The following is a 26171-nucleotide window of genomic DNA, read 5'->3' on the forward strand; positions in this document are numbered from 1 at the left end:
TATGTGAAAGGCTTGACATTGAAGGTCCCTGAGGATAGAAGGGAGTATCCTCACCACCACCCTCCCTGGCAACAGGCGCGTGGAGAGGTGGACAAGAGGGCAGTCGCCCCGCAGTGACTCAGAACGACTTTACTTGGGAGATCAGACCATGATATGGGGGCTAAGTGCACACCAAGGCCCAGTTCTCACAGAGCCTGCAGAGCTCTTAGAAGAGAGGACGTACCCCTGTTCCAGAAAGGCCCAAGCCACAAAGTCCAAAGAGCCTCCCCCACTGCCGTGCTGCCCGAGGTCCGGTCACCACACCCCCCGAGGCGCAGGCTCAAGGATGCTCCGCTACTGGGTCTTACAGTCCCCGTCACTGCTGTGGGCGGTCTTCACTTTCTTCAGCTCCTTCTGAAGCTCTGACTCAGCCTCCAGGACCTCCTTCGGCTTCCGGTACTGTGGACGGAACCAGGAAGAGAGCATCATTCAGTCACATCTCCCTACATACACACTCTGATCCCATTATTTGAAAATGAGGAAACTGATGCCTCAGGGCTGAATGATTTGCTCAAGATCACATGGCCGGGGAGGAGCCTTCCACCAGAGTCCCAGTCCTGCGATCTCCACCCCTCCCCGTCATCCTCTGTCCTCTTCCAGCTGTGACTTCTAAGATCAGCTGAGCTCCCCACCCTGCTCTCCCCCTGCTGATGGAGGGATGCCTGTTGTCTAGCAAGCAGACGCCAGGGGTTGGGGCTGGAACCGGGGACTCCCATGGGATGGGAAATGGGCAGGGAAAGAAGGAGCCTCTCCCTGATGCAGTGGCCAAGAAGTCTGGGTTCATCTTACAGAGATGATCAGGGTGCAGTTGGCATGAGCAAAGCTCAGCGAGGACTCATCAAGAGGTAGCTGGTACCGGTCTAGGTCAGGAATGGAGAACTTCTTATAGTACCTGCGGGAACACCAAGAGGTCACTGAAACATCCCGCAAAGTGATCCCCAACAACTGGGCAGCAGGCCCTCTGGTACCGACTTCCTACACAGTTCTTCCGCACTTTCCACAGAGCCAAAGAGGAAGAAGGGAAACCATTGAGAACAACCATATGAATGAAAGACGTTTTGGCCAAGGGCAGGACCCCTCACGGTTCCTTGATTAGACCAAGGATTGGAGTGACTCATGCTTTAGGCTCACTCAAAGGCATGCAGAAGCAGCCTATGTAATGTACAGTTTGGGTAGGCCAGGCCTCTGCTGCACCCCAAGAAGGTGGGAACATGTATGCTAACAAGGGACAGAATAAGTCTATCTAGGACTGTTCCCCAAAGCTGGGAACCAACAGTTCCATTTACATGCAACTTTCTCCGAAGGCCCCAGCTACTTTCTCCCTCTTTTGTGGTCTTTCAAGAAGGCCCCAGGGGCCTGACTCCACTTGTAGGCCAGAGAGGGAAGCACATCCACAAGGAGAAATCTAGGAGGACAAACCGTGTGACTCATCTCAAGCGGGATCTCTGGACTACTTTGCTGGCCCTGAGACTCCCTGCCCCCAGCCCCCATTTTCATATACAGTCCCTGTCATCTGCAAGGGCCAGTCCAGAGATTAACGATCCTTTTTAGTAAAAACAAACCCAAAAAACCCAGAGAGCAACACCTAGCCATGACGCATATGACTGGACTTCATTTTACAGGAAATTTGACCTTTACCGAAGAGGGAGGTAACGGGTCTCACCAGCTTCACGGCCAGCCATCCGGGGAGCCGGGACACAGCTCCCCACTCCCAAGTCAGGTGCCCGTCACCGAGAGCGCCTCCTCTCTAGCAGCAGGCCTGTGTGGCATCTTCCCTGGTGGAAGTGGAGCCTGGGCCCCCACTTGCCAGCAGACCTGCCCCCCAGGCCTGGTGTCCCTGTGGCCACCGTGGGCCTGCGGGCTGGGAAGGGAAACACCGAGGGCAGGTACACAGCAACTCAAGTGAGGGGCCCGGAGAGGACAGGGCTTTGAATACTTCAGAGGGGCCTGGTCCTGGTGGTGACAGCTACTGCGGGTCCACTTCAAAAGCCCCGGGGCCCCAGGGACTCAGAGAGTTGACATCAATGCAGCACTTCTGCCCTGCTCTCCTGCCCAAATCCCTGGGAGTTTAGCGGAGGCTCTCGGGGCCCCTCTCCTCCCAGGTTCTCCGCTCCCGCCAAGGTGCTGGGACCCGCAGCAGGGGAAGAATGTTTACTTAAAGGCTGACAGTTCAAAAGGAGTGGGGGCTGGGGGATCCTAATGGCACCACAAGCTTGCTTTATTTCCCAAAGCTCTGCCCCAGGGAAAGGCGATCCATCTGCCTGCAAAAGCGGGTGGAATGCTGCCTCATCCTCCTCGTAGCAGGGGCTGAGGGCTCTTCCTGGGGCCCTTGGGCTGGCCAGCAAAGGTGGCAGACACTGATAATAGGGGGGAGTCAAAGGTTAAACAGCAGAGATTAGATGAACACAAAGGCTTGTTAGGAAGTGTTAACATCTTCCTTGCAAATATACACAAGAAACAGAACTGGGAGAGAAGCAGCCCAGGCACGTGCAGCCCAGCCGAACCAGCAGGGCCCGTGGAAGGCCTTACAGAATAGAGCATGGGGACATCCTTTCTGCCTACCTGGCTTGTACACCAGGGTGGGACAGGGACATGCCTGTGTACCCTCAGAGGGGCATCAGCAAACCATATTCCCCAGGCTGGGACAATGGGACTGAAAAAAGAAACCCAGGGCGGCCTTGGCCTCAGAGGGAACTTGCTGTGCATGGCTTGTCTCTGCCCAGTCCCACTCGCACACCTGTCACCGCCAGGCTAAGGGCTGGAGGCAGAGTGTGTGTGGACATTCTGCTTTGTCTTGAGTCTATTCTAGTGGATTTTAGTTTACTGGTTGAAGTTACACAACTTTCCTTAGACTCCTGCTGGGCAATGTTCAAGGGCGTATGGGACAACTGCTTCCTCTACTCAGGGTGCAGCCCACCCACTGCGGACCCCCATCCCCTGGCCTTGGGGCTCGCCTTGATAGGAACCACACTTGACTTACTCACCAGTACCTGGCCTAGAGAGGGACCCACTGTGCTTCTGGAAAACACAGACCGCTCAGCCTCGAGCAGCCCTAGGGAGACAGCGAACATGTCTTTAGGTATCAACTGTGCCCACCGCCTGTTACTGCTCTCAGTCTCAGCCACACAATGACAGGTGACGTTTGTTACGCTTGTTATGCTGCCTGGGCCAGGCACTGCTCTACACACACATGGAGTCCTCAAAGCAACCCCCTCATTGGCTGCTCTTATTATCCTCTTTCACAGAAGAGAAAACCGAGGAACCGACCGGTATCTTGCTGGAGTCACAAAACCATCCATGGAGAAGCCCCTATTACAAGTACTAATCCCCCAAACCTCCTGAGCCTCCGTCTCTCCACACCCTCTCCTCGAAGTGACAGAGCCCTGGTCTAGGTTGGGGCAGATATGGGAGGGACTCTCCCTTAGGATCCAGCCAGCCTGCAGGTCCTCTGGGCACTGCACCCCAGTGGCTTCCCTTTCGGAATGTCAGAAGTGTTCGAAAGACACAGGGAAGCGAAGGCTGTCAGGACAACTCCCAGTCCTGGCCCGTGATCCCAGCAGGCCCCTCCACTTCTGGGCCCTAGTTCCTTCCTCCAGATTCCTTCCTCAAATAAAGGAGCTGAATGACCTTTCGTCTCCATACTAGACAAACGAGATGAACTTGAATTCACTTGTCAAAGGGACCAGAACAGGCCAACTCTGTACCTTCCCCTAAACTGTGCCAAAATGATGGCTCCTTCACTTGGGCTGTTTGGGAAATGACCCACAGTACCCCAAACCTCCTTCTGCTGTGTCCCCTTCCCAATTTCTAGTCGTTTCCCATCCTATTCTCCTTTGCAGTCACTTGAGAAGGGACAAGAGGCCAGGCCTCTAGAGAGAGTCTCAGAGAGGCTGAAAGCAGAAGCAGGCCCGCTAGAGCCACAGGGCGGGGGCATAGGCTCGGCCAGACTGGTCCTGAGAAGCCTTTAGCCGATCCCACCCTTAGAAAAGCAGTTGGCGGGCGCCTGGGTGGCTCAGTGGGTTAAGCCGCTGCCTTTGGCTCAGGTCATGATCTCAGGGTCCTGGGATCGAGTCCCGCATCGGGCTCTCTGCTTGGCAGGGAGCCTGCTTCCCTCTCTCTCTCTCTCTCTGCCTGCCTCTCTGTCTACTGTGATCTCTGTCAGATAAATAAATGAAATCTTTAAAAAAAAAAAAAAAAAGAAAGAAAGAAAAGCAGTCGGCAACCCCTCTTTCTTACACATCACAGCTCCAGGCAAGCCGGTCATCCCTGCCTACAGCAGCCCTTCCTAGACTCACAACGCACATTCACATACTAAGACTGCCATATGTCCTACCAAAGAGAAACTTGTTTTTAATCCAGTTTCCTAAATTTATTTGACCACGGAATCCTTTTTTTCTAGTGATGCCTATTAACACCTCCCACAGTGCTAATGTCACCAATGTCAAATCAGCCAAGTTCCAATTTCCAAAGAATTGCTGAAGACACACTTCAGGCCGGCCACTGGGCCGGAAGTTTGTGTACACATGATTTCATCCAATTGCCCAAACACTCTGTGAGGTTGGTCTGAGTGTTCTCCTGTGATTCATGAGGAAACCTCGCCCAAAATATTAGTTTGTGCGGGGCAGAGGACAGATTTAAGCCAACCTTTTCCCAATCCAGTGCCCTGGTCCATTCTACTTAACAGCTGCCAGCTCTAGGCTGAAGCTAAGAATCTTCTTTCTGCACAGACACTCTTACCAGGAGCAGGCAGAACCACACCGGGATTCTGGAAAAGTTCTTTCTTTCTTCCCTGATTCATCCCCTCACTAATACCAGAGGCCAAGGACATGATACACTGGAATCAACCCTTTTCCAGGGAAGTGGACAACCCAGTCCTTCAGGGACAAGGCAGGTATGGACAAAGGAACGTTGGTTTTTACTGGTAACCATGTTCCAGAACGTTAGAACTCGGGCAGGCACAGAACCAGCAGGCAACAGAAGAAGGCAAATCATAGATGCCACGGTGTGGGTCCTACAGATGCTGGGGCAGCTAGACTGTTGCTAACTTTCCCTTCTCAAGTCAGTTCAGCACGCTGACTTTACAGACATATTTATAGAAGCGCTAAGATATGACATGAGAATGAAAATATGCACCCTGCCCCACACTGCATGGTGTGATGATCAGAAAACAGAGTTTTAACAGATCCTGAAAAAACGGAGTATCCTGCTCAAAAGAATAACCATTGAGTCATTAAATTAGTGGTAGTAAAGGTGTAAGAAGCATTACTGCCGCTGGTAGGAGATGAAAATGCCAGTCCGCTCAAGAAAAAGCCGGTTAAAGGTTTAGCGGCCTTTCTCTCCTACCTCTGGGCTGAGCCAGGCAGGGCCACCGGACCAGAGGCTCCGTGCGGGCTCCAAAGCGGCACGCACATACTCCCCTCCTCTCTGTGGGGATCCAGCCCCGGCCCTGCCCCTTTCAGGGGCTTTACTGCCATCCCACCTGGCCTCACCCATCAGTTCAAAACTGTCTCCCCTCTGCCTTGAGCGCAGGAGTGGGCGTCGGGCCATGTTGCTCCTGGCCAACAGCGCCGCCTACAGCTGGATACGGGCAGCAGATGGGACCCGGAGGATCTGCCCGCAGATGAAATTTCTGGTGAGCTAGCTAGACTCTCTCCTCTCACTCCCCAGTAATCACATTTCTGCCTCGTATCTGTATTCGACAGTGACCTCTGGGGGACAAAAGGGAGGCAGCAGCCAGCTCCACAAACTGCTAGGCTGCAGATTCAAGTGCTATCAGAAGCACTTTTGTTCCCAGTTTGGACCCAGGGCCTCTTACGCAGGGGAATGCTTGCTGAAGCACAGAGTTTGTTTTCCTAAAGGCAATTTCTCTGTTGTCTGAAATTGCTAAATTCCACTTTAGGCCCTGACTCCCATTAATGATGAGAACAATAACGGGAATAAACTGCCATTTATCTGAGGGCTTCAAAGTGCTTTATAAACGCAAGCCCTTATTATTATGACTTCATATTTATAGACAAGGCCCACTGCAGGGGCTGCTGGCTGCATGAAGAGCAATAATCTTGAAATTAATTCATTCATCTCCACCCCTTCCCCATCCCCTTAACCCTGCCAGAGTGAGAGCAGACGGGGGTCATAAGCAGAGGGCAGAACCCAAGGATGTGCCAGGGGAGCCTGGGAGCTGTGCCACTTTCTTGGGGGCCTCATGGACCCATGGAAGCCGGGAGGGGAGCCGGACAGGAGCTGGGTCCTCCTGACCCTCAGGTAAACGAGCAGACGGATGGCACCACCTGTAGCCCAAGCTCAGCACCCACAAGGCACGCTGGGTGGCTTTAGTGTGTGGACCCATCACTCAGAAAACCTTCCATTTTAATACCTCAACTGTATGTCATGGGAGTTGGTCCTATGCTTCAATCCCCCAGGCCCAGGTCAAGACCACCAGCTCATTAACAGGGTTCTTCTCCTGTGATCAATCACAGCTCTGGAAATCTACATAGGATCAACGCATTTCCCAGATGGTCAGCCCAGAAACAGCCCTGCCTGGATCAGATCTCCTCCTTGGCCACCTCTGTCCCCTCGACCCTACACTTTGTCTCCCCCCCTTGCCTGCCCCCAGCAGGAGAGAAATAAAGGGAAGTTAGGTACCCCTTCGGAAACAGAATGCAAGAGACTTTCAGGAGGCCGAAGCCCCTGCCTACCGCCCCTCAACGGAGAGCAGGGTAAGGCTGGCTGCCCCGGACAAGTACTTCACAGTCCTCCGACTGCTCAACTGGGTGTGCCCTCTAGGCCATGGCGCCCTGACAGCCCCAACAGTGATGTCACCAGGCAAGTTCATCATGGACTGGATCCAGCCAGGGGTCAAGGTAATAATCTTACAGCAGAACCACCTAAGATCACAAGTTAACAGCCAGGTGATTCCTCATGCCCTCATTATTCAACAAATGCCTGGTGAACCCCAGTATGCGCCAGCTACTGGACCAGACATTCCTCGTCTGATTTTCCCACCCGAGGGAACTGATTACATTATTCAAGCTGGGCTTCAGGAAAAGAAGCCCTCCAGCTTTCAGCACTCTTTCGGGCTTTAGTGCAGCCCTCCGCCCTCCCTCAGAGCTGGAGGAGGAAGCTGCTCTGCCCTCTGGGGTGGGGAGCAGTCTGAGCACCCCCCCACCCCAGGGCAAGTCCCACCCATCACGCTCACACACAGGTCAGCGGGTGCCTGTCATGCCACTTACTTTTTGTTGGTTGTTCGGACGATGATGCAGCGCTCCGTTTGGTCCACACAGACACTGTAGACGTCCTTAGGGTAGGGGAGGTTTCGAATCCGCCACTGGAAACTCATCTTGGTGTCCTTGCGCATAAAGATGGGCTGCAGAAGGCAAAACCAACTTAGGGACTGCTCTTGGTGAGAGCGAACAAGGGACGGCCCCCTGCTCTGCAAAGCTCTGCCTGGGGCACAGAACAGGAGGAGACCCTCATCTCTTCCCACTACTGCTGGGACATTCCGGGCCTGGAGCCCTCGTCCCGGGATGACCAAGCCCAAACCCTTTGGGTATTCATTCGAGCAGACCCTTCCAGAGCTCTGTGTCCACAAAGAGTGTGGCACACAGGTGGGCACACGGGAGACAAGGGCGTGAATAAGACATGGTGTCTGCCCTCCAGGGCCAGCGGCCCACTCCCACCTCCCGACCTAACGGAGAGACTTACATTGGCATTGTTTTCCTTGATGAATTCAGGCCCCAGGCTCCCTGCTCCAGGGAGTGCTGGCTCTCCCACCTCCATCTGCCACTGGCCCAAGGCTCCCAAGGCACTTTTCACACGCCACTTTCTCACTGAGGAGAGAAGGAAGCAATGGGATTACCGGAAAGGAAGGGACTCTGCTCTTCCTGCTGAATCACTGACGCCACATTAGATGACTGGAAGGGGAGAGAAGTGGCCATGGTGGGTCTTTACGCCACCTCTGTCCAAGTGAGCAAGACCTCACAGCTGCCGAAAGCTCAAAGCCCAGCCGAGCACTTCGATACTGGGTAATCTGGAAAGCCCGTATCATGGGTGCCCAAACAAAAGGGATTGACCAAAGCTCTGAAGGGAGCCAGGTGGAGTTAAGAATCTTCCAGGCATGATTCCAAGCAGGGGAGAAATGTGCTGATTAGGAACGGGCTCCTGGTAACGGGGAACATTTGGATCCCAACAAGTATGAACTGAGATGCATTTGTTTCCCTCTATAAATGTGCCAAGGGAAAATAAGAAGATGAAACCTGACAGGCAGATTGGTCTCATGATTTAGAAAGTCCAAATACAGAAATTCACTCATTTCAGGTATACCTGGCTTAAAACAACAGCCCCAGAACTGTATTTAAACAAAACGTTAGGCACACACCGGATTTCGAATGTGTTATTTATACACCATGGGAATTTTTCTTGCAGAACAGGATCATCCTTTTATAATGCACACAATTGTCTCCATTTTACCTCGGTTTACAACCCACATGTTTACATAAGATTTTTTTTTTCTCCCCCAAGTAAGGTCCATTCGGTATGGAAATTGTAAGTGGAAACAACTAGTTCTGTGGACATTACCTGAGGACCCCTACCAGGATTCTGGGAAACCCCAAGTCATTCATGTCTTCAAGGTGCAGCCATCACAGCAGGGGAGCTCCCCCCCCCGCCCCGCCCAGAGCTGGAACCCCTGGGCTCCTCTCTCATCCTGCAGCGCTGGTGTCCTCTGGTCCTCTGGGTGGGGGAGGGGGCAGCCTAAGTGCCGCCAAACGCCAGCAGCCCTCCTGACACCGTGGTAAGGAGCTAATAGGTCAGAAAGTGCCCAGTGTTGTGTCACAGCTGCTCCAGCCCACTCCCCTCTCTGGGCTGGGGTGGGTGAGACCTGGAGTCAGAGTCTCAGGATGGGTTTCTTCAAGACCTTTGGAGCCGCTGTGCCAAACCCAAACACCCTCCCTGCTCTGAGTAAGGCATGCAAGCTGAACACAAAAGTGTGCTGTAAAATTAGAATTTTCCCTTGAATATGTGCTTTTATAAGGTCTGCTGCATTCTGCAGTGTGATTTTATTACGTCTTAGGGCCAAAAATTCTCCCTAGAAACACATTTCCAAGTTTATAATGAAAATTAATAAGGAAGAGTAAAACTTGGAAATATGCTTTATAGGCAACTTTTTTTTTTTCACAAATACTTCTACTCTCTTAAGTGAATGGACTGTGACCGGGAGTATATCCAAATCTATTTGTGTAGTACCTCACTTAACTGGAGGCCAGCCTTCTGGCTCTTTCACCACTTTCTTTCTTTTTTCTTTCTTTTCTTTTTTTTTTTTTTTTAACACCTTGGGATTAAATTCTTTGCTAGAATGTAGAAGAAAGTCTCCCTACTCATTCCATTATAAGATCCAATAAACGGCTTTGGTGAAGTCCTTGTTATTTTTCCCAAGTGTATGGGCATGAATGCACACATGCAAATACACACTTCGTCTTGTCTTTCTTGTCCTGTCTTTGTTCCTGAACTCAAGGACAGTTCCTGCAGCAACAGAGGACTGTTTCCACCTGCTGTCACTCTGATTTGATTATATGTTAAACCGAAACTGGTGTGTGGAGGGTCGCTCTCTGGGATGCTGTCCTATCTTCCCGCTGAGCCAGGGTCAGTCCTTGCAAAGGAGACTCTCCATGACCCTAAAGGGTCTGTGGGGGAATATATGAAGGAGGCAGTGCCTGGGGGCTTTTTCCTAAGTCAGCAGGAAGCAGGCTGCTGTCCTAGACTGCTGAAAGGAAGCCCCATCTTTCAGGTGGGCTAGAAAGTGGAGGTCCTGAAGGCCTCTTTCCCCAAAGCTCCAAGCCTTGGCCTGCTTCCAATGCGGATAATTACATTCCCCTTCCCTAAACACTCCCTGCCGCTCAAACTGGAGGCAGGGCTCTTCTTTTCTGCCCTAAAACACTGCAACATTGCTCTGTGGCTATTAAACAGCTGCCACGTCCCATCCCTGAGGAGGCTGAAGGGAATCGAGTGGGTCATTTATAAAGCCGGCGAAGTGCTTGGGGATGAAAGTGCTCAATGTCCTCCAAATGCAGCCCGGGGTGGCGAGGCTGGCGGTCAAATACCAAAGCAGATTAAGCCGGTAATCCAAATGTAATCGCGGGGGGATGGCCTGCCCTTCAGCCTCTGCCCCCCTGGATGTGCTGTGTTCTTCAGGGACTGGTTTGATGTTCCGATCCTTGTTCTGGGGCCCTTCAGGTTTTCCCTCTATGACTACATACAGCACTCATTGTGTGGGTGGGAATGAATAGCCCTGAGAGGGTTGAAAAAAATATGACACCACTATGCTTATTAACACCAACTGGAAGAACTCCCTCCTACACAGATGCACCAGCGGCAAATTACGTTCTGGGTTTTTCGAACAGAAAACCAGTTTAGCCAATTATCACATTTGTATAGTTAGCTGGGAAAATGGAAACAATTCCCATTTATGGCCACAATAACCGTGTCCGTATTTTACTTTATAGAGTGCTCAAGCTCAAGTTAGTTCAGGCCCTGAGATTGTTTATACTTAAAAATTAATAACTTTGCAAGGGCAGCTGGTGGGGGTAGGGTGAAGTGGTTGGAGATGGGTAAGGACCAGCTGTTCAAAGGGTCCAGTGGTTTAAGTGGGGTGTTCCTGTCTGCCCAGCTCTGTCCTGCTCCCACCAGCCCCTTCTTCAGTCATTCTGGGGGTAACAAAATTTAATAAGAAAACAGGATTAAATATTCTCAACAACTAATAGTATGTTGTTGTGCATTAAAGCATGGGCTCTTAACCAGGCAGACTCAGACTTAAATCCTAACTCAGAAACTAACCAGCTATGGAATTCTGAGCAAGGTGCTGAACCTCTTAGAGCTTCCGTTCTTTCCTGACTGTAAAAGGAGACAACAGTACATACTTCATCAGGCTGTAATGAGGATGGTACGATGAGATAACTCATAATGAAGCACTTAGCATGGTGCCTAATAAAAGTTATGGTATTATTATTAGATAAACTTTAGCCGGTGTTCGCCTATCAATCTGCATTTCTGCTTTTAAGAAAAAAAGGAGTTGAAGACTCTTGTCTATTCCCCACCTGCCAAGAGAAGTGACAGGTTAATGTGGGATGCTACAGAGGAAGGTACCAGAACTTGTTTTTCATTTTAATTTCATGTTCAAGCATAACTAAGAGGCTGGGGGTTATTTGTTTTTATGGCCACAGCAGCTATAGGCAGGTTGTTTGCTCTGAGTGGAGGAGAGAGGTGGTGCTGGGGGCTGCGGGGAGGAACTGCAGCTAGTCTCGGACCTGGCAATGGCGGTGGTTAGCCCACGTGACCTCTGCTTTCATAAGCTCGCCCCTGTTAGGCATTCCAAGCCTGTCACCCCCTGGGAGCGCTATAAATTACAATGCATTGTGAGGATATTACTACTGTATTGGTTTCCACCAAATCAGTGTCATATGCTAAACACATCAAGATTTTTAATAGCACCAGACTAAACCAATTGGGACTGGAGCCCAAGCAGCTCATAATAAGGAGGGATCAACACTTCACTCTGCGACTGAACATGCGCAGGACACACATTTTAAGACTGCAGACTAAGAAAATGCAAACCAGTGTAATCCGTGTTGTCGGTTCTAGACATTTATGAGCTGTCAGAAAAAGGGAAAGAGAAATTCCCTTGCCAATACTACCTGTCGATCAGGCCCAGGAAGAAATTAAAGTCAAGAATAATGACAAGAAAATAACCCAACCCATGATTCCACCATTGGATTTAGCATTTCAGGTGGAACTTAATAAAGAGACCAACTCCCACTGCTGACAGCCTCAGGCCCTGGGTCAAAGCAGCAGCCACCCAGCTCTGGGAAGTCAGTTAATGCTGATGTGCATACCTGGGCACAGAGGATGGACAAATCAAATAATTCCCAGAAACCTGGGCTGGAGCCCCTATTCCTGAGTCTAGTCTTAGAGGAAAAGAGCTGCAGGCATGAAAACAAAAATGTTGCAAAATCCCCATTTCCACTCCAGACCCCCTTTGATTCAGACAATTTCCAAGGTAAGGGTCAGATTTAACAGTGCGCCCTCTGAGGCCAGGTCAGTACCTGCTGCCGCTGCTGCCTGCTGCTGCTGTGGCTTCAGAAAACAAGCACGCAAGCAAGGAAACACAGTGAAAGCCTGCCCTTCCCTCCACTCACTCAGCCCGGAGTAGAGGCTCACTTCCAATTCTGCCTTCTCTATACAGTTCTTCCCCAACACTTTTCCTATGGAAGACTTCCTCACATTCTCATGGGTCTGGGAGTCAGGTGGCATTTACTGGTCAAGCAGACACTCCACCTGGTGTCCAGCCCTGACCTCACATTATTCTCAGGGACAGTCTTGCCTCGAGGGCCTCAGTCTCCCCTGACTTCACCTTTGGTGCTCAGTTTCTCCCTCAAGCCTCAGGCTAGAATTGCTTACCCGTGCTTTAGGTCACCCCCAGCGTTCCTATGGGCCCAGTGGAAGCCCCCGTTACTTACCAAGTAGTTCGCCCGTCTTCTCATCATATTCTTCGGCCATTTCCTTTCCATCTGGGAACAAATAGTGCACCTTCCTTCTCCCTACGCACAAAGCAGAGAGTGCCTTACCCCCATGCCTCTTCTTACCTTGTGCCTTGCACATTGAGGGATCTACCTGGGAAACACCAACAGCCTTGGGCTTGGGCATGAGGAACCCTCCCAGAGCTGCCCATGAACTCTTTGCCCATCATTGCCCACCACTAGTTGCCCATCATTGCCCACCTGGGACGCCTTTCCTTTCTGCAGCTTTCTCTGAACACGTCTTCGCTCTGCAGTTCCCTCTACCAGCAAAGCTCCACACTTCTCATCTGTTGAACTCCTTGCCCTTCAAAATCCAGCTCAAATGTCACTGCACTGGAAAGTCTTTAGCCACACTGGCAAAATTCATCACTTCCTTATTATTTGGGCCTCCCTGGTGCTTTATTCATATCCATAGTGGGGCATTTATCACATGGTATGATATGCTCTTTTGTTAAAGAGCATCCTCTCTCCAGGAACAGTGCCATATTTATCTTTGTTTCCCAGTTCCCAAAACCAAGCCTATGCACTCGGGATACCGAACTGGGTTTCCTGACCAAGCACTCCTTCTAGCCACACCATTGCTGTGCCTTCTGCATATCTCTCAGCCACTCCTGGCACGCAGCCACATAATGTTAGTCCTTTTATGTTTTCTTCATCTTTACCTCAGTTACGATTTACATTTGTGCGATTCTTTGATTACTGCCTGTCACTATTAGATAGGAGGGGTTTTATCCTGCTTGCCTATGGTTTCCCTAACACCAAGCATAGTGACTGGCATACGTTAGGAGCTCAGCTAAGTATTAATTGAAAGAAAGAACACTGATTCAACTTTCACTGAAACAATGCAAGAACCCAGGGGAGTCTCCTAGCCCAACTCTTCCACCTATATATTATAATCATAAGCATTTTTTTAAAGCGACTATGTAATTTCCCCTATTTTTACAAATGGGTGAGTTGACATAGGTAGGTTCCTCAGTGAGCCTAATAACAGGGACAGGTACCCAAACTAAACTTGATGAGTAAGGGCTCCAAGGACCTTGAGCAGTTAAAGGAGTCGCTACCTAAAATTTGCAACTGTATTTGATCTACCAAGCCTTTTTTCCATTTAATTCATTCCCCTGGACACAATTCCCTTGAGTCATTCCCAATTTGTATTCTGGGGAAACTCACCCCCAACTTCGCAGGGCTTCTCAGTGTGCCCCTAGGTTATACCACCCTAAATCATTTGGATGGCTAACAGAGGCGGACGGGGTTTTCCTGGTAGGAATGCGGTCAAAGGTGCTGCCTGTGAGTAGCTAGAGGTGTCCAGCCTGACCCTCTTCTCCCCCGGAGTCCATCTGGAGTCCAGGCAGGATGCAGGACTTACTACTGGCCAGCCATTTCACATGTTTTATTGCATTTAATTCTCTAAATAATCCTATGTGCCCCCATTACCTGTATTTCACAGATGAGGAAAATCGAGACTTAAAGTTCATGTAACTTGTCCAAGCTCATAAAGCTATGAAATGACAGACCCAGATTTCAGCTCATCTGAGGCCAAAATCCATGCTCTAATAACCAAACTAGGATAATGTGCATAGCTTTAAATATCTGTAAGGTTGAACACTGTTCCAAAGGTTTATTGGTCATATTTCTAGTGAATTATTATGTTTAGACCTTAGCGTATTTTATTTGGGCATTTATCTTTTTCTTACTAATCTGACTGACCTTTATATTAACCATGTGTCATGTATGTTGCAAATATTATTTCAATTGCCTTTTAACTTTGTTTAAAGTGGGTTTTCCTAAACAACTCCATAATTTCTATACAGTCAACTATTTTTTCCTTTGTGGCTACTACCCAGGAGTTGTGCTCAAAATACCCTCCTTTACCCAAAGATTATATAATAATTATCTGTACTTTATTTTTTTTTTTAAGATTTTGTTCATTTATTTGACACAGAGAGAGATCACAAGTAGGCAGAGAGGCAGGCAGAGAGAGAGAGGGGGAAGCAGGCTCCCTGCCGAGCAGAGAGCCCGATGTGGGGCTCGATCCCAGGACCCTGAGATCATGACCTGAGCTGAAGGCAGAGGCTTAACCCACTGAGCCACCTAGGTGCCCCATATCTGTACTTTATTCTAACATATTTACTCTACAGATATATATGTATGTGTATATATGTGGCTAATAAACAATTTTAAGTATATTAGCATACTTTGGTAAGAAAATAAATGTATGTGTACATGCATGGAAGAAATATGGAAGTTTATGCATGAAAACATAAATTATAGGGGTGCCTGGGTGGCTCAGTTGGTTGAGCATCCAATTCTTGTTTCCGGCTCAGGTCATGACCTCGGGGTCATAGGGTTGTGGGATCGAGCACTGCGTTGGGCTCTGCCGGAGATTCTCTCCCTCTGCCCCTCCCCCCATTCTTTCCCTCTCTCTCATTCTCTAAAACATTAAATAAAACAAAAATCTCAAAAAAAAAGAAAATGGGGGGCACCTGGGTGGTTCAGTCAGTTAAGTGTCTGCCTTTATGTCAGGTCATGATCCCAGGAACCTGGGATTGAGCCCCTCATCAAGCTCTCTGCTCCCCGGGGGTGCCTGCTTCTGCCTCTCCCTCTGCTGTACCCCCTGCCTGTGCTCTCTCTAATCGATAAATAACATCTTTTAAAAAATGTAAATTATGATTATCTCTAGATGGTAATTGATGGGTGATTTTACTTATTTTTCATATTTCCACAACAAGCATAAATTCTTTCTGAAAAAATTTTGAAGAGTATTGGATTCTCATTACTAATAGCAGTGCTTTCTCATGGGAGGAAGGTAACATCCTCCCCACACCCACACACCCAACAGGAGGGTAAATCTATGGGAGAGGTTTGACAAAATGTATCCATATACTTAACATTATTATTATTTATTATTATTATTTGGTTTGGGGGAAAAAGATCAAAAACATTGTTTTGTAATGCTACCAACAAAAAAACCTGGCAAAATCCTACACGATGAAATATTTGTTGAGGTGCCATCCAGTGACCAAAGGAAGTGAAAGCAGGGACTCCAATATCTGCGCCCCCGTATTCACAGCAGGATTATTTACAATAGCTATACAAGTAGAAGCAACCCCTGTGTCCAGCAACAGATGAATGTTAAACACAACATGGTGTTTGTGTGTGTACACTGGAATCCTATTTAGCCTTGAGACAGGCAACAACATAGATGGACACTGAAGTGAAATAAGTGGATGGTAAGTGAAACAAGCCAGTCACAAAAGGACAAATATCGTGTAACTCCACTTATGTGATTACGTTCCTGGTGTCGTCAAATTCATAAAGACAGAAAATAGAATGGTAGTTGCCAGAGGCTGGGACCGGGAGATCAGGGTTTAAGAGGTACAGAGTTTCAGCTGAAGAAGATGAGGAAGTGCTGGAGACGGATGGCGGTGAAGGTTGCACAACAATGTGAATATATTTCATGCCACAGAACGTGGTTAGAATGGTAAATTCTACGTTATCTATTTTTTTACAATAAAACCAGAAACCACAGTCCTATGAGATAATGTCCAAAATCTTTAGCTTGGCGTAGGAGATCAAAACATACCCCAATTTATCCAAAATCCCTCTTCGTTTCCCACCATAAAAGAGAACTTTTATTCACCTTTGCATCCTAGCACCTAGTACCTGACACAGTGTGTGTGTGTGGGGAGGGGGTAGTTATGACTGGGGGGATGCTTAAGCCTCACTAAATGTTTTGTTATTCCCCTAGTAATCAGCCATATGCTTTTGCAAATCCATACCTTTCCTTACGTGTGAGTCATTCCCTCTTTTACACTTAGCAAACACAGATGAATTCTTTAGGACCCATAAACATCACCTCTTCTGTGAGGTCTTCTTTCAAAGAGCCGACGACTCCCACCTTCAAAGTGCTCTCATACACTTTATAGAAGATTCCAACCTCCACTTAACATACATTCTTATTTATTTACATATCGTTTCTTCCCCCTCTCTGCTCTGGTACAGAGCCTGGCACATAGCAAAAGCCTCCCTAAATGCTGCGTGAATGAGCAAATGAGCAGGTGATTTTAATTTCCACGCTTCCCTGATTGGCTTCTGCTTGTGGATGGGTGCCTCCAGCTGGTCTCCCACAAGCTACAGGAGTTAGACCTAATTCATCTGGCTGCCAAGCAGGTCCAGCAAAGGACCCCTGCAGCACTGGGGGTCCTACATCCGCCAATCCTAGGGGGAGACAAAATCAGGACTCCTTACCTCTATGCCCACCTTTTCCAGGCACAGCGCTGGGACCCTTGCTGTTTTCCCTACAGACCCCGGAGAACATTTAAAAGTTCTCTTAAAAACACATTACAGCTGGAAAGGATATCAAAGGTAGCCCTTCCAGCTCATTTTACAGATGAGGAAAATAAGGCCCAAGCAAGTAAAGTAATTGCACTTAATGGCAGAGTAGTAACTAGAGCCCAGGTCTCCCACCTCTTCATGACGCCAGGCTGCGTTCAGCAACAGAACCCCACTGACTGGACGAGAGGCTAGGGCCGGTCTAAAACCCTCTTTAATTTCAGTTTCCTCTTCTGTAAAATGGGGTGGAAAACTGACAGCCTCTTGGGACAGCTGTCGGGAGCAAATGACATAACGAGTACGAACGGAATTAATATTTATTAGTAACAGAACTCAGAGCGGGGAGACGTGGTGTAGAGGAAACTAGGAGGTGTCCAGAGACGCGTGTTCCAGTCACGTCACCTCTCTGGGCCTCAGTTTCCTCATCTGCCAATGCAGGACTGGGCCTAGTCTGGCAGCCGCTGCCCTTCCCGCTCGGCCGTCCCAGGCTCGGAGGCCCTTCGTGGAGGCGACCACGCGGAGGGCTGGACCCTGGGGGAAAGGACTAGGGAGCTCGTGGGGGGCTTCGAGTTACCGTCCTGCAGCAGCGCCGTCTTCTCGGCGGTCCGCAGATTCTCCAACCATCCCGTTACCGCCATCTTCCCTCCGCCTGGTGGCGCGACCGTCCGCTTCCATGGCAACCATCCCGCCTCCGGTCACTTCCGGCCGACCCGGAAGGTCTTCTGGGCATTTGCCCTCCCACCCCCCCACTTCCCACGCGCCACGCCCTCCGTGCGCTCTCATTGGCTCCCCAGGTAAGTGGTTTATTACTGCCCACCGTGGGTGACCCGCTAGGCCTGAAGTTGACCCCGTCGCGGACCGAATCGTCGCGGCCAGGGGGGGCCCTTAGGGCAGGGTTCGGACACTCCAGCCCTCTTCTGGTCCCCAGCTGGGAGTTCCCGGCGCGCGCCAGCTGCGAACGCAGCGGGCGCCCCACAGCTGCCGGTAGTCTTCACCCCCAGCTGTGAGGCCGAGACTCCTCCCGTCTCGGAAGGCGCCCCACACCTGCTGCGGCCATGCCCCATCTCCCCGCAGCTGCGGGACTGAGCACCCCAGTGACGAGAGGCCCGCCACCAGGGCAGGTGTAGACCATTACCCCGCCTCCCGAACACCCGCCACCACCAGGGTTTCCTCTGCGGGTCTGTGATGCGGTAGAGAAAGGTCATGTGGGATCTATATGTAGATTTCTCTCAGTCCTTCAACCCTCTTGGGAGCCCAAGCCCTTTCTAAAGATATAGCTCCATTTCCTAGCCTGGCATCCCCTTGGTAAGCCCCTTTCAAAGTGGGATGCAGCAGGGCAGACACTGCACTGAATCTTTTTATGGAGCAACCCTTCTAAGGAGTATCATTTTGTACCCCCCAAGAGTTCTCCATTAGTCTCATTCGTCCCCTTATTTCCCCCAGTACTCTGGTTTTGAAAGGCTGGTAAGTGCTGCGCTAAACTGCTGAAGTTCATTTGGGTTTTGGGAGACCCATCCCCCCTGGGGAACTGAGCTACTGCCCCCAAAGCCTGGTCATTAGAGACACCACCCTCATAGCCAAAGGGTTGGGTAACCTCAATTCTGGGTTTCCACATGACAGTTGCCCTGATCAAACCTAAAACCATTAGGCCGTGATCTGGCCATACCTCAATGGACCCTGGGGGCATCTTGAAGGCATTTCCCAAGCGGAGGAAAATTCATGCCAATCCATCATCAAAAGAACTTGCAAAGAAACCCAAGCAAGAAGGTGGAGAAGAAGCAGGAGGTGAGCAGATCCACTCTCAGAACCCTCACGTACTTGAACCCTCAGGCTTCCGATACTGTTCATGTCAAGGAACAGATACTAGAGCAGGTTATGCCAGTCCATGGCCTGCAGGTTGGTTTGTATCCTTGTTGCACTAGGCTTGGGCCTCAGTCTTTGACAGGCCACTTGCTGTGTTATTTTCTACTCCGCCCCTAAACGTTCATCAATCAGAAAATACTCTCTGGTCCCTAAGGAAATGACCAGCAGAATCCTTTGCTTTCCAGGAGGTTGCCTGAAGAGGGATAAAGGGCGGGAGACTCAGGTCCCCAGAGTTACGTTATTTTGCAGCCAAGCTGACAAATAAATAACAGCTCTGTGGCAGGGAGGGGAGGGGAGGAACTCTTACACAGCCAGGCCTAAGATGGCAAGACATATGTGCCTTATGCCTTGTACAGAGGTAGGTGTCTATTAATACTTGAAAGAATAAATGATCAAATGAAGCGATATGCAGGATACCTACCATGTGCTCTAGCAGTGTCTACACCGTTCTAGGTTACATGAGGAAACAGGACATACTGACATCCGTGGCCCTTAAATCAAGTGATGGTTCATGAGGAAATTAACTGTATGCCTGCAGCAGAATCCCCCGAAGGCTGGCTGTCTGGATGGAAGGGAAATGATTGTTTGGGGGCACAGGACTGTAAAGGGTTCATTTGGATCATATCTGACAGTTATGACAATAGGTGTCTGGATGTCCCCTCCACAGAGTGGCTCAGTTCCCTGCGGGCCCATGTTGTGCCCAGTGGCATTGGGCGAGCCCGGGCAGACCTCTTTGAGAAGCAGATTACTCAGCATGGAGGCCAGATATGCGCTGCCCAGGCCCCAGGGGTCACTCACATTGTGGTGGATGAAGGCATGGACTGTGAGCGAGCCCTCCGCCTCCTTCGACTGCCCCAGCTACCCCAGGGTGCCCAGCTGGTGAAATCCACCTGGCTGAGCCTGTGCCTGCAGGAGAAAAGGCTAGTGGACACGGCAGGATTCAACATCTGCATCCCCAACAGGTGGGCTGGCCCCTGTCTTTCCTCAGGTGTTTCCTGGCAGCATCTTGGGCTCTCTTCTTGATTTATTAAAAATAACTTTCAATGTCTTAATTGGACACAGTAGAAAACCAAGATTTCAGAGTAGAGGATTGGGAGCAGAGGTAGGGCCAGGCTTTTGGGTGTTAAACTTGCCATCACCATCCCAGCAGGTACCTGGACCAACCACAGCTCAGCAAGGCAGACCAAGACTCTTCTGTGCCTTCTGGAGCCCAGGAGGCTGTGCTCAGCACAGCCCTCTCGCCTCCTCGCCCTCCCACCAGGCCTGTATCTCCTCCCCGGAGGACAGAGGAGGCCCCGAGCACCCAAGCCCAGGTCAGGAGCCTCCCAGCCCTCAGACCTCCCTTCCCCTGGGAACTAGGTCCAGAAACGGCCTAGTGGTTGTTGAGAAAGTCTCCAGCCCTGACAGAGGAAGCGTCTCTTATGGTGAGGCCATTTGACTCTGCCCAACAATCATCATGCCTGCATTTGCCAAGGCCCACATCTACCACCTATCACTGGGGAGTCTAGGGCTGGGTGCTAGGGGAAGCCAAATGGAACATGGCCCCACAGTTAAGGAGACCCAGGTCTGATGCAGGAGACCCAGCCTCATTCCTGGGTCTGACTAGGAGACTCAGCCCCCACCTTTGAGGAGCTCTTCTGGGGGCCAGGGGCATGAATTTGTCATCTCTTCTCTTTCCTTACCTCAAGCCTGGCTGTGATGATGAAACCAGTGACGGGGAAGAGACCCAGGTTAGCGCAGCTGATCTGGAAGCCCTTATCAGTGGCCACTGCTCCCCCTCCCTCGAGGGAGATGGCGAGCCTAGTCCAGCCCCTAAGGGCCTGGATAAATGGGTCTGTGCACAGCCTTCGAGCCAGAAGGCGGTCAACTACAACCCCCACATCACAGAGAAGCTGGAAGTGCTGGCCAAAGCCTACAGTGTTCAGGGAGACAAGTGGAGGGCCCTGGGCTATACCAAGGCCATCAATGCCCTCAAGAGCTTCCACAAGCCTGTCACCTCCTACCAGGTACCTGGGGGCCAGGGCAGGGGATGCGGGGAGATGGGGGGCTTTCTGTTTACTGGGCACCAGTCACAAGTGGCGATCAGGTGGAGTGGTTAAGATTTTATGATGTTTGAGACTTGCACAACAGAAATAAAATGGAGAGATAGATGAGAGCAGATTGATGGTCTCTTGATAATTATGGAAGATGCTGACGGGTAGTGGGGATTCATCACACTGTTCTCTCTACTATGGGAATTTTTCCCATAGTAGAAAGTTTTTAAAAAGTTTACTATGGAGGCCAAAAGACCAGGGTTTGAATTCTGGTTCCCATCCTTCATTAACTCTGTGGTTCTAAGCAAGTTACTTAAACCCTTTGAGCAGTGAAAAGGAACTTAGACTAGTGAGGGACTCTGCCGTGCTCCCTGCAGTGCTGGACCTGAGCCGCAGAAAGGCCTCAGTGAATGCCCCGCTCTCGCTGTTGCCATGACAGTGGTGACTCGTGTGGTCACTGCTGCCTTTTCTCTACTTCCTGTGCTGATCTCCATTCCTCTGGGAACCAAAAGACAAGTGACCCAGCCCATCCCATCCAAAATTCTCGTTTTCACTTATGCCCAGACTTTACACAGCCATCAGCTGCTAACTGACCAAGCTGGCATTTATTCAGATACCTGCTAAAGGCATCTGCTAACCCACCGCTGGCTCTAGGCCTCTCATCTTATCACTCTTCTTTTCCTGCCTCTGCCTCCTCCTCCCCCAGGAGGCTTTCAGTATCCCCGGGATTGGAAAGCGGATGGCCGAGAAGATCGTAGAAATCCTGGAGAGTGGGCATCTGCGGAAGCTGGACCATATCAGTGAGAGTGTGCCTGTCTTGGAGCTCTTCTCCAACATCTGGGGAGCTGGAACCAAAACTGCACAGATGTGGTACCAACAGGTCACCCCATGTCCCTGCACCCCCTTCAGTTTTGCTTTCTCAGAGGTCCTGCCCGCAGTTCTCATACCTTGTGTTCTGATGGGAATGAACCAGGACTATAGGGAGACCACTTTTCAAGGGCATGAGGGCTCATGTAGACCCCTTTCCTGCTCCAAGAACTGCTCTGTTGCCAGATAGCCTCAAGGCATTAATCTGTGATGGAGGCAGAGAGATAGGAAGTGTGCTTCTCTGTCTCAGACCAGCAAGGGCTTTCCTGAGAAGACCAGGGCTCAGGGCTGAGTATCTAGATCAATGGTTCCCCAACCTGGCAATGCCCAGAATCCCCCAGACTAATAAATAGACATGAACCAGTATTTTAGGGTTGTGGCAAACTGGATTGGGGTGAGTCTCCCATGCTCCCTACCTTTCTTGAGTCCCACAGATTACAGATCCAACCACTCCTGGGGTTGATCCTGCCTCAGGCCTTCCTTGGAATCTGGGGGTGATGGAAGCCTTGCATATGTGCTCAGTCCCTGCCTCTCCATTGGCCCTGACTGCTCATGGCCTCTTCATTTGTCTTGTTTTTTCCAGGGTTTCCGGACCCTAGAAGATATCCGCGACCAGGCCTCCCTGACTAGCCAGCAGGCCATTGGCCTAAAGCATTATGATGACTTCCTGGAGCGCATACCCCGGGAGGAGGCTACAGAGATTGAGCAGACAGTAAGCCGATGTCCCAGAGCAGTGAGGAGAGCCGGGCCTTGCTATAAGGTCAGGGCCCGGTTCGAAACCAAGACACCTGATCCCTCAAGCTGGGGAGCCAGGCGTAAGAAGCTGTGAGACACCAGAGGTTGGGACCATGGGGAAAGGGCCAGCTGAGACTGAAGCGGGGAGGGTGGGTGGCTGTGCTGGGGAAGGCTGTCACACCAGGTCTGCGGATGAGCATAGAGTAAGCACGGGCTTGCACGCTGGAACGGTGGTAGGGCTGGATTAGAGGCAGTTTATGGTCAGAACTACGTGAAGGTCCTGGGGTTTGAACTGGGTTAGGTGAGGCTGGGTCAGGGCAGAGGTTCTTAATGTTCTTTGATTCACAAATTTTTCTGAGAACCCGATGAAAACTATGGACTCTTTGCCTCCACGATTTGTGCAAATGTACAAAGTTTTCTATCTTCAGATGTGCAGTCCTCCTGAAGGTTCCTGCACAACCTGAGGCTGGTTCAGAGTTTGGGTTAGAGTTGATGTAGAAGCACAGTGCCTGTTCCATTAGGTCTAGGGTCAGAGGAAAGCTTAGGTTGAGTTGAGTTAAGGTTAGGCCTGAATTAAGAGTAGGGTTTTCTTGGTATTGGATGCTTTTAATTAAGATTTGGCCAACATTAGGGTTTGATTTAAAGTTGTGTTAGGGGGCGCCTGGGTGGCTCAGTGGATTAAGCCTCTGCCTTCGGCTCAGGTCATGATCTCAGGGTCCTGGGATCAAGCCCCGCATCGGGCTCTCTGCTCAGCAGGGAGCCTGCTTCCCTTCCTCTCTCTCTGCCTGCATCCTGCCTACTTGTGATCTCTGTCAAATAAATAAAATCTTTTAAAAAATAAATAAATAAATAAAGTTGTGTTAGGGATTAAATTCATATAAAACCTAAATTAGAAAGAGACTAGGGTAAAAAAAAAAAAAAGAAGAGAGAGAGACTAGGGTATATTTGGGGCTAGATATATCATTTGTATATATCAGTTGGGGTCAGAATTAGGGGCTGGTTGCTGGGCAAGGTTTGCTGCTTTGGAATCAGGTTTTGATAAGGTGGGACTCTATGGAGACCCTGGCCCACCTTAGTTGAAATCAGCCTCCAGCTCTACTCCAGGCCTCCAGCCTCTATGGGACTATGAGGCTGGCACAGGATGGACGGACAGGCCCTTTTGTCTACCCATCACCAGGTCTTGGTGCTAGTGATGACACTGTCACTCAGCCACGGTGTCCAGGAGCGGAGAATGTCCCAGTGAGCTTCCAGCCCCCAGCCCCCAACCCACTGGAACAGCGGGAGCTTCCCACCTGGCATTCAAGGGGTCCAGCTTTAGGAGTTTTTGATGAGATTACTCATCCTAGGTCTCCTCCCATCCTCTTGGGAGGCTCAAGAAGGGAGTGAAGGGATTAGGAGCCTGGGCTGTTGGAGAATTGAGGTGTCCTGGCCAAAGTATCCAGGGCCCCAGAAATCTCAGTGTCCTGGGGGAGAGGCGTGGAGGCCGTCTGCATATGAAAGGCTTCCGTGTTGCCGGGTAGAGGCTAATGGGCTTATTTCCCTCAGTGAGGGATGATCCTTCAGCCGACAGCCCCCTCTTTCTTGGCTCCCTCTCCAAGCCTTCAGCCTCTTTCCTCCAAGTAAGGGTGTAAGCACTGGCTCAGAATTGCCTCCCACTTTGCTTTTTTTCTTTTCCTTTACCGTAGGTACCGTTGTATTTCTGGGCTTCGTTTCCGCCGAGGCCTGGGCTGGGGCACCCTGCTCGCCACCTGCTCAGGTCTCAAGCCCCAACTCACACACTCTGCCTTTAGCTTCAGATCCATGCCTGGTGCTGCGGAGACCTGGCAGAGGGCTTCCAGGCACCTGGCCCTTTGTCCTAAGTGGACAGACCTGGGCACATGGGTTGGGGCAGGAGCCGAGAGAAGGTGTGTCTCCCTGCTCTTAAAGAACTCTAGGAGGAAAGACCAGTGCCTTCTCTCACAATCGGAGTACACACCTCTTAGATCACTCTTCAGGTGGTGGGAGCACATTTTCTTCTCTTCTGTCCTAATGAAGCCGGGAAGTGCCATTCCCCAGGGTAGGCTTCTGGCATCTGCTCCTCGGGGCCTTCCCTCAGGCTTGTACCCCCCATCCGGGGATTGGCTCGGGGCATCAGCTGGACGTGTGGGCTCCTGGGTCAGGGAAGTCTCTCACACTGCCCTAGGAGAGGAACTCTTTGCAGGGCTTGAAGCCCACAGGCCCTCCCTGCGCTTTCCCAGGTCCGGGAAGCGGCTCAGGCCTTCAGCCCCGGGCTGCTGTGTGTGGCGTGTGGTTCTTACCGCCGGGGGAAGGCAAGCTGTGGTGACGTGGACGTGCTGCTCACCCACCCGGACGGCCGGTCTCACCAGGGCATCTTCAATCCTCTCCTCGACAGCCTTCGGCGCCAAGGTACAAGCTCTGTCTCCGGGTGAGCGGGCTAGGGCAGTGCAGGGAGGGCGGCCCCCAGGAGGGAGCATCTCAGAGTCGCAAGCTCTAGGCAGGAAGCGGGGTGCAGGGGGCCGCTGCTCAGTGAGAATGCCACCTCTCCCTGGTGGCCAGAGCCATTATAGGGAGGAGCCATTACAGTCCACTGCTCCTTCCCTCAGTGACAGGTGCTCACTACCACCTGCAGGTCGAGGTTCATCTCACCTGCCTGAGACACTGCAGGGGACACAGGGAGGAATGCACGGTTCAAAGAGGCAGCCCAGAGAGGGCAAGGTCACCCAGCAATTCGTGGAGCTGGGAATGGAGGACACAGGGATGAAAAGGAGAGACCTGGGAGGACAGAGAGCCTGTTCCTGGCTCCCTGCCCTCCCAGCGGCCTTCTGATGTTGCGCCAGGGTTCCTGACAGACGATCTGGTGAGCCAGGAGGAGAACGGCCAGCAGCAGAAGTACCTGGGGGTGTGCCAGCTCCCCGGGCTGGGACGGCGGCACCGACGGCTGGACATCATCATTGTGCCCTACAGCGAGTTCGCCTGCGCCCTGCTCTACTTCACTGGCTCTGCCCACTTCAACCGCTCCATGCGGGCTCTGGCCAAGACCAAGGGCATGAGCTTGTCAGAGCATGCCCTCAGCACCTCTGTGGTCCGGGACACCCACGGCCTCAAAGTGGGGCCTGGCCGAGTGCTGCCCACCCCCACAGAGAAGGATGTCTTCAGGCTTTTAGGCCTACCCTACCGAGAACCAGCCGAGCGGGACTGGTGACCCACGGCTCTGGGGAAGGGAGTGCCACGCCGGACCGGCCACCCCACCTGGCCATCTAGTACTTGGCTCCAGCCTTAGCGGGCTGAGCCTCACTACTTCAGCCACCTGGGCCCGAGGGAAGGGGCAGGCTGGCTCCCAGGCTCGTCCCGGCCCTCTCCTCAACAGGAGCGGACTGCTGTCCTTCATGTCACCACTGCCCTGGTAGAGTTTTGTACGTGGCCCCTTGCCCCATTTTAAGCAAGAACAGGTGCTGGTGTGAAGCCAGCTTCCTGTACTGAAGGCCCAGACACCCCCTCTTCCCTACCCAAGGAGGCTCTGGCTGCTGGGGCAGGACGGGGGCTGCAGGGGAGGGGCAGACGGCTGTGGCTGAGCACCCCCAAGACCCTGTGGAGCCAGAGAATGCGCTATGCCCTATGTACTCCCTCCCTGAGCCCGTGTCCTCTGCAGCCGGAGGTGTGGGGAGGGGGCAACCGAGGCTCCATAAGGACAGCATTTGAAGGCCCAGGGGTCCAGTAAAGTGCACTTGACATTCCG

General features: G+C 51.3%; 2 protein-coding genes across 4 annotated transcripts; one reads left to right on the forward strand and one right to left on the reverse strand.

Annotated features, from left to right (window-relative positions):
* Positions 1-113: 113 nt before the first annotated feature.
* DPCD (deleted in primary ciliary dyskinesia homolog (mouse)) lies at positions 114-17651 on the reverse strand. The gene is made up of 6 exons (XM_080822786.1): positions 17512-17651; positions 12546-12626; positions 7741-7865; positions 7269-7402; positions 829-931; positions 114-438 (listed from the first exon to the last, which is right to left on the reverse strand). The coding sequence occupies exons 1-6, from the start codon at positions 17573-17575 to the stop codon at positions 334-336; spliced, it is 612 nt and encodes a 203-aa protein (XP_080678912.1). The 5' UTR covers positions 17576-17651; the 3' UTR covers positions 114-333.
* Positions 17645-26171, forward strand: POLL (DNA polymerase lambda). 3 transcript variants are annotated; one of them, XM_080822784.1, is made up of 9 exons: positions 17645-17731; positions 18558-18722; positions 19468-19762; positions 19948-20113; positions 20489-20806; positions 21540-21713; positions 22284-22412; positions 24673-24841; positions 25273-26171. In XM_080822784.1, exons 2-9 carry the CDS (start codon positions 18608-18610, stop codon positions 25635-25637), a joined length of 1731 nt encoding a protein of 576 aa, XP_080678910.1. In that variant the 5' UTR covers positions 17645-17731; positions 18558-18607; the 3' UTR covers positions 25638-26171. The 3 variants fall into 3 exon arrangements, with proteins under 3 accessions (XP_080678910.1, XP_080678911.1, XP_080678909.1); XM_080822785.1 differs by having other exon boundaries at positions 17725-18722; positions 19951-20113; XM_080822783.1 differs by having other exon boundaries at positions 17730-18722.

The sequence above is a fragment of the Martes martes genome (assembly GCF_963455335.1).
Source record: "Martes martes genome assembly, chromosome: 14".
In the NCBI taxonomy this organism is placed as follows: domain Eukaryota; kingdom Metazoa; phylum Chordata; class Mammalia; order Carnivora; family Mustelidae; genus Martes; species Martes martes.

Coding starts and splice junctions, on each gene's coding strand:
- DPCD (XM_080822786.1), bottom strand. CDS start 17,575: ATGGCGGTAACGGGATGGTTGGAGAATCTGCGGACCGCCGAGAAGACG. Junction 7,866..12,545: donor GAAGACGGGCGAACTACTTG/GTAAGTAACGGG, acceptor TTCTCTCCTCAG/TGAGAAAGTGGCGTGTGAAA. Junction 439..828: donor ACTGCACCCTGATCATCTCT/GTAAGATGAACC, acceptor TTCCGTCCACAG/TACCGGAAGCCGAAGGAGGT.
- POLL (XM_080822784.1), top strand. CDS start 18,608: ATGGACCCTGGGGGCATCTTGAAGGCATTTCCCAAGCGGAGGAAAATT. Junction 20,114..20,488: donor CCCCGAGCACCCAAGCCCAG/GTCAGGAGCCTC, acceptor CCTTACCTCAAG/CCTGGCTGTGATGATGAAAC. Junction 21,714..22,283: donor CACAGATGTGGTACCAACAG/GTCACCCCATGT, acceptor TGTTTTTTCCAG/GGTTTCCGGACCCTAGAAGA.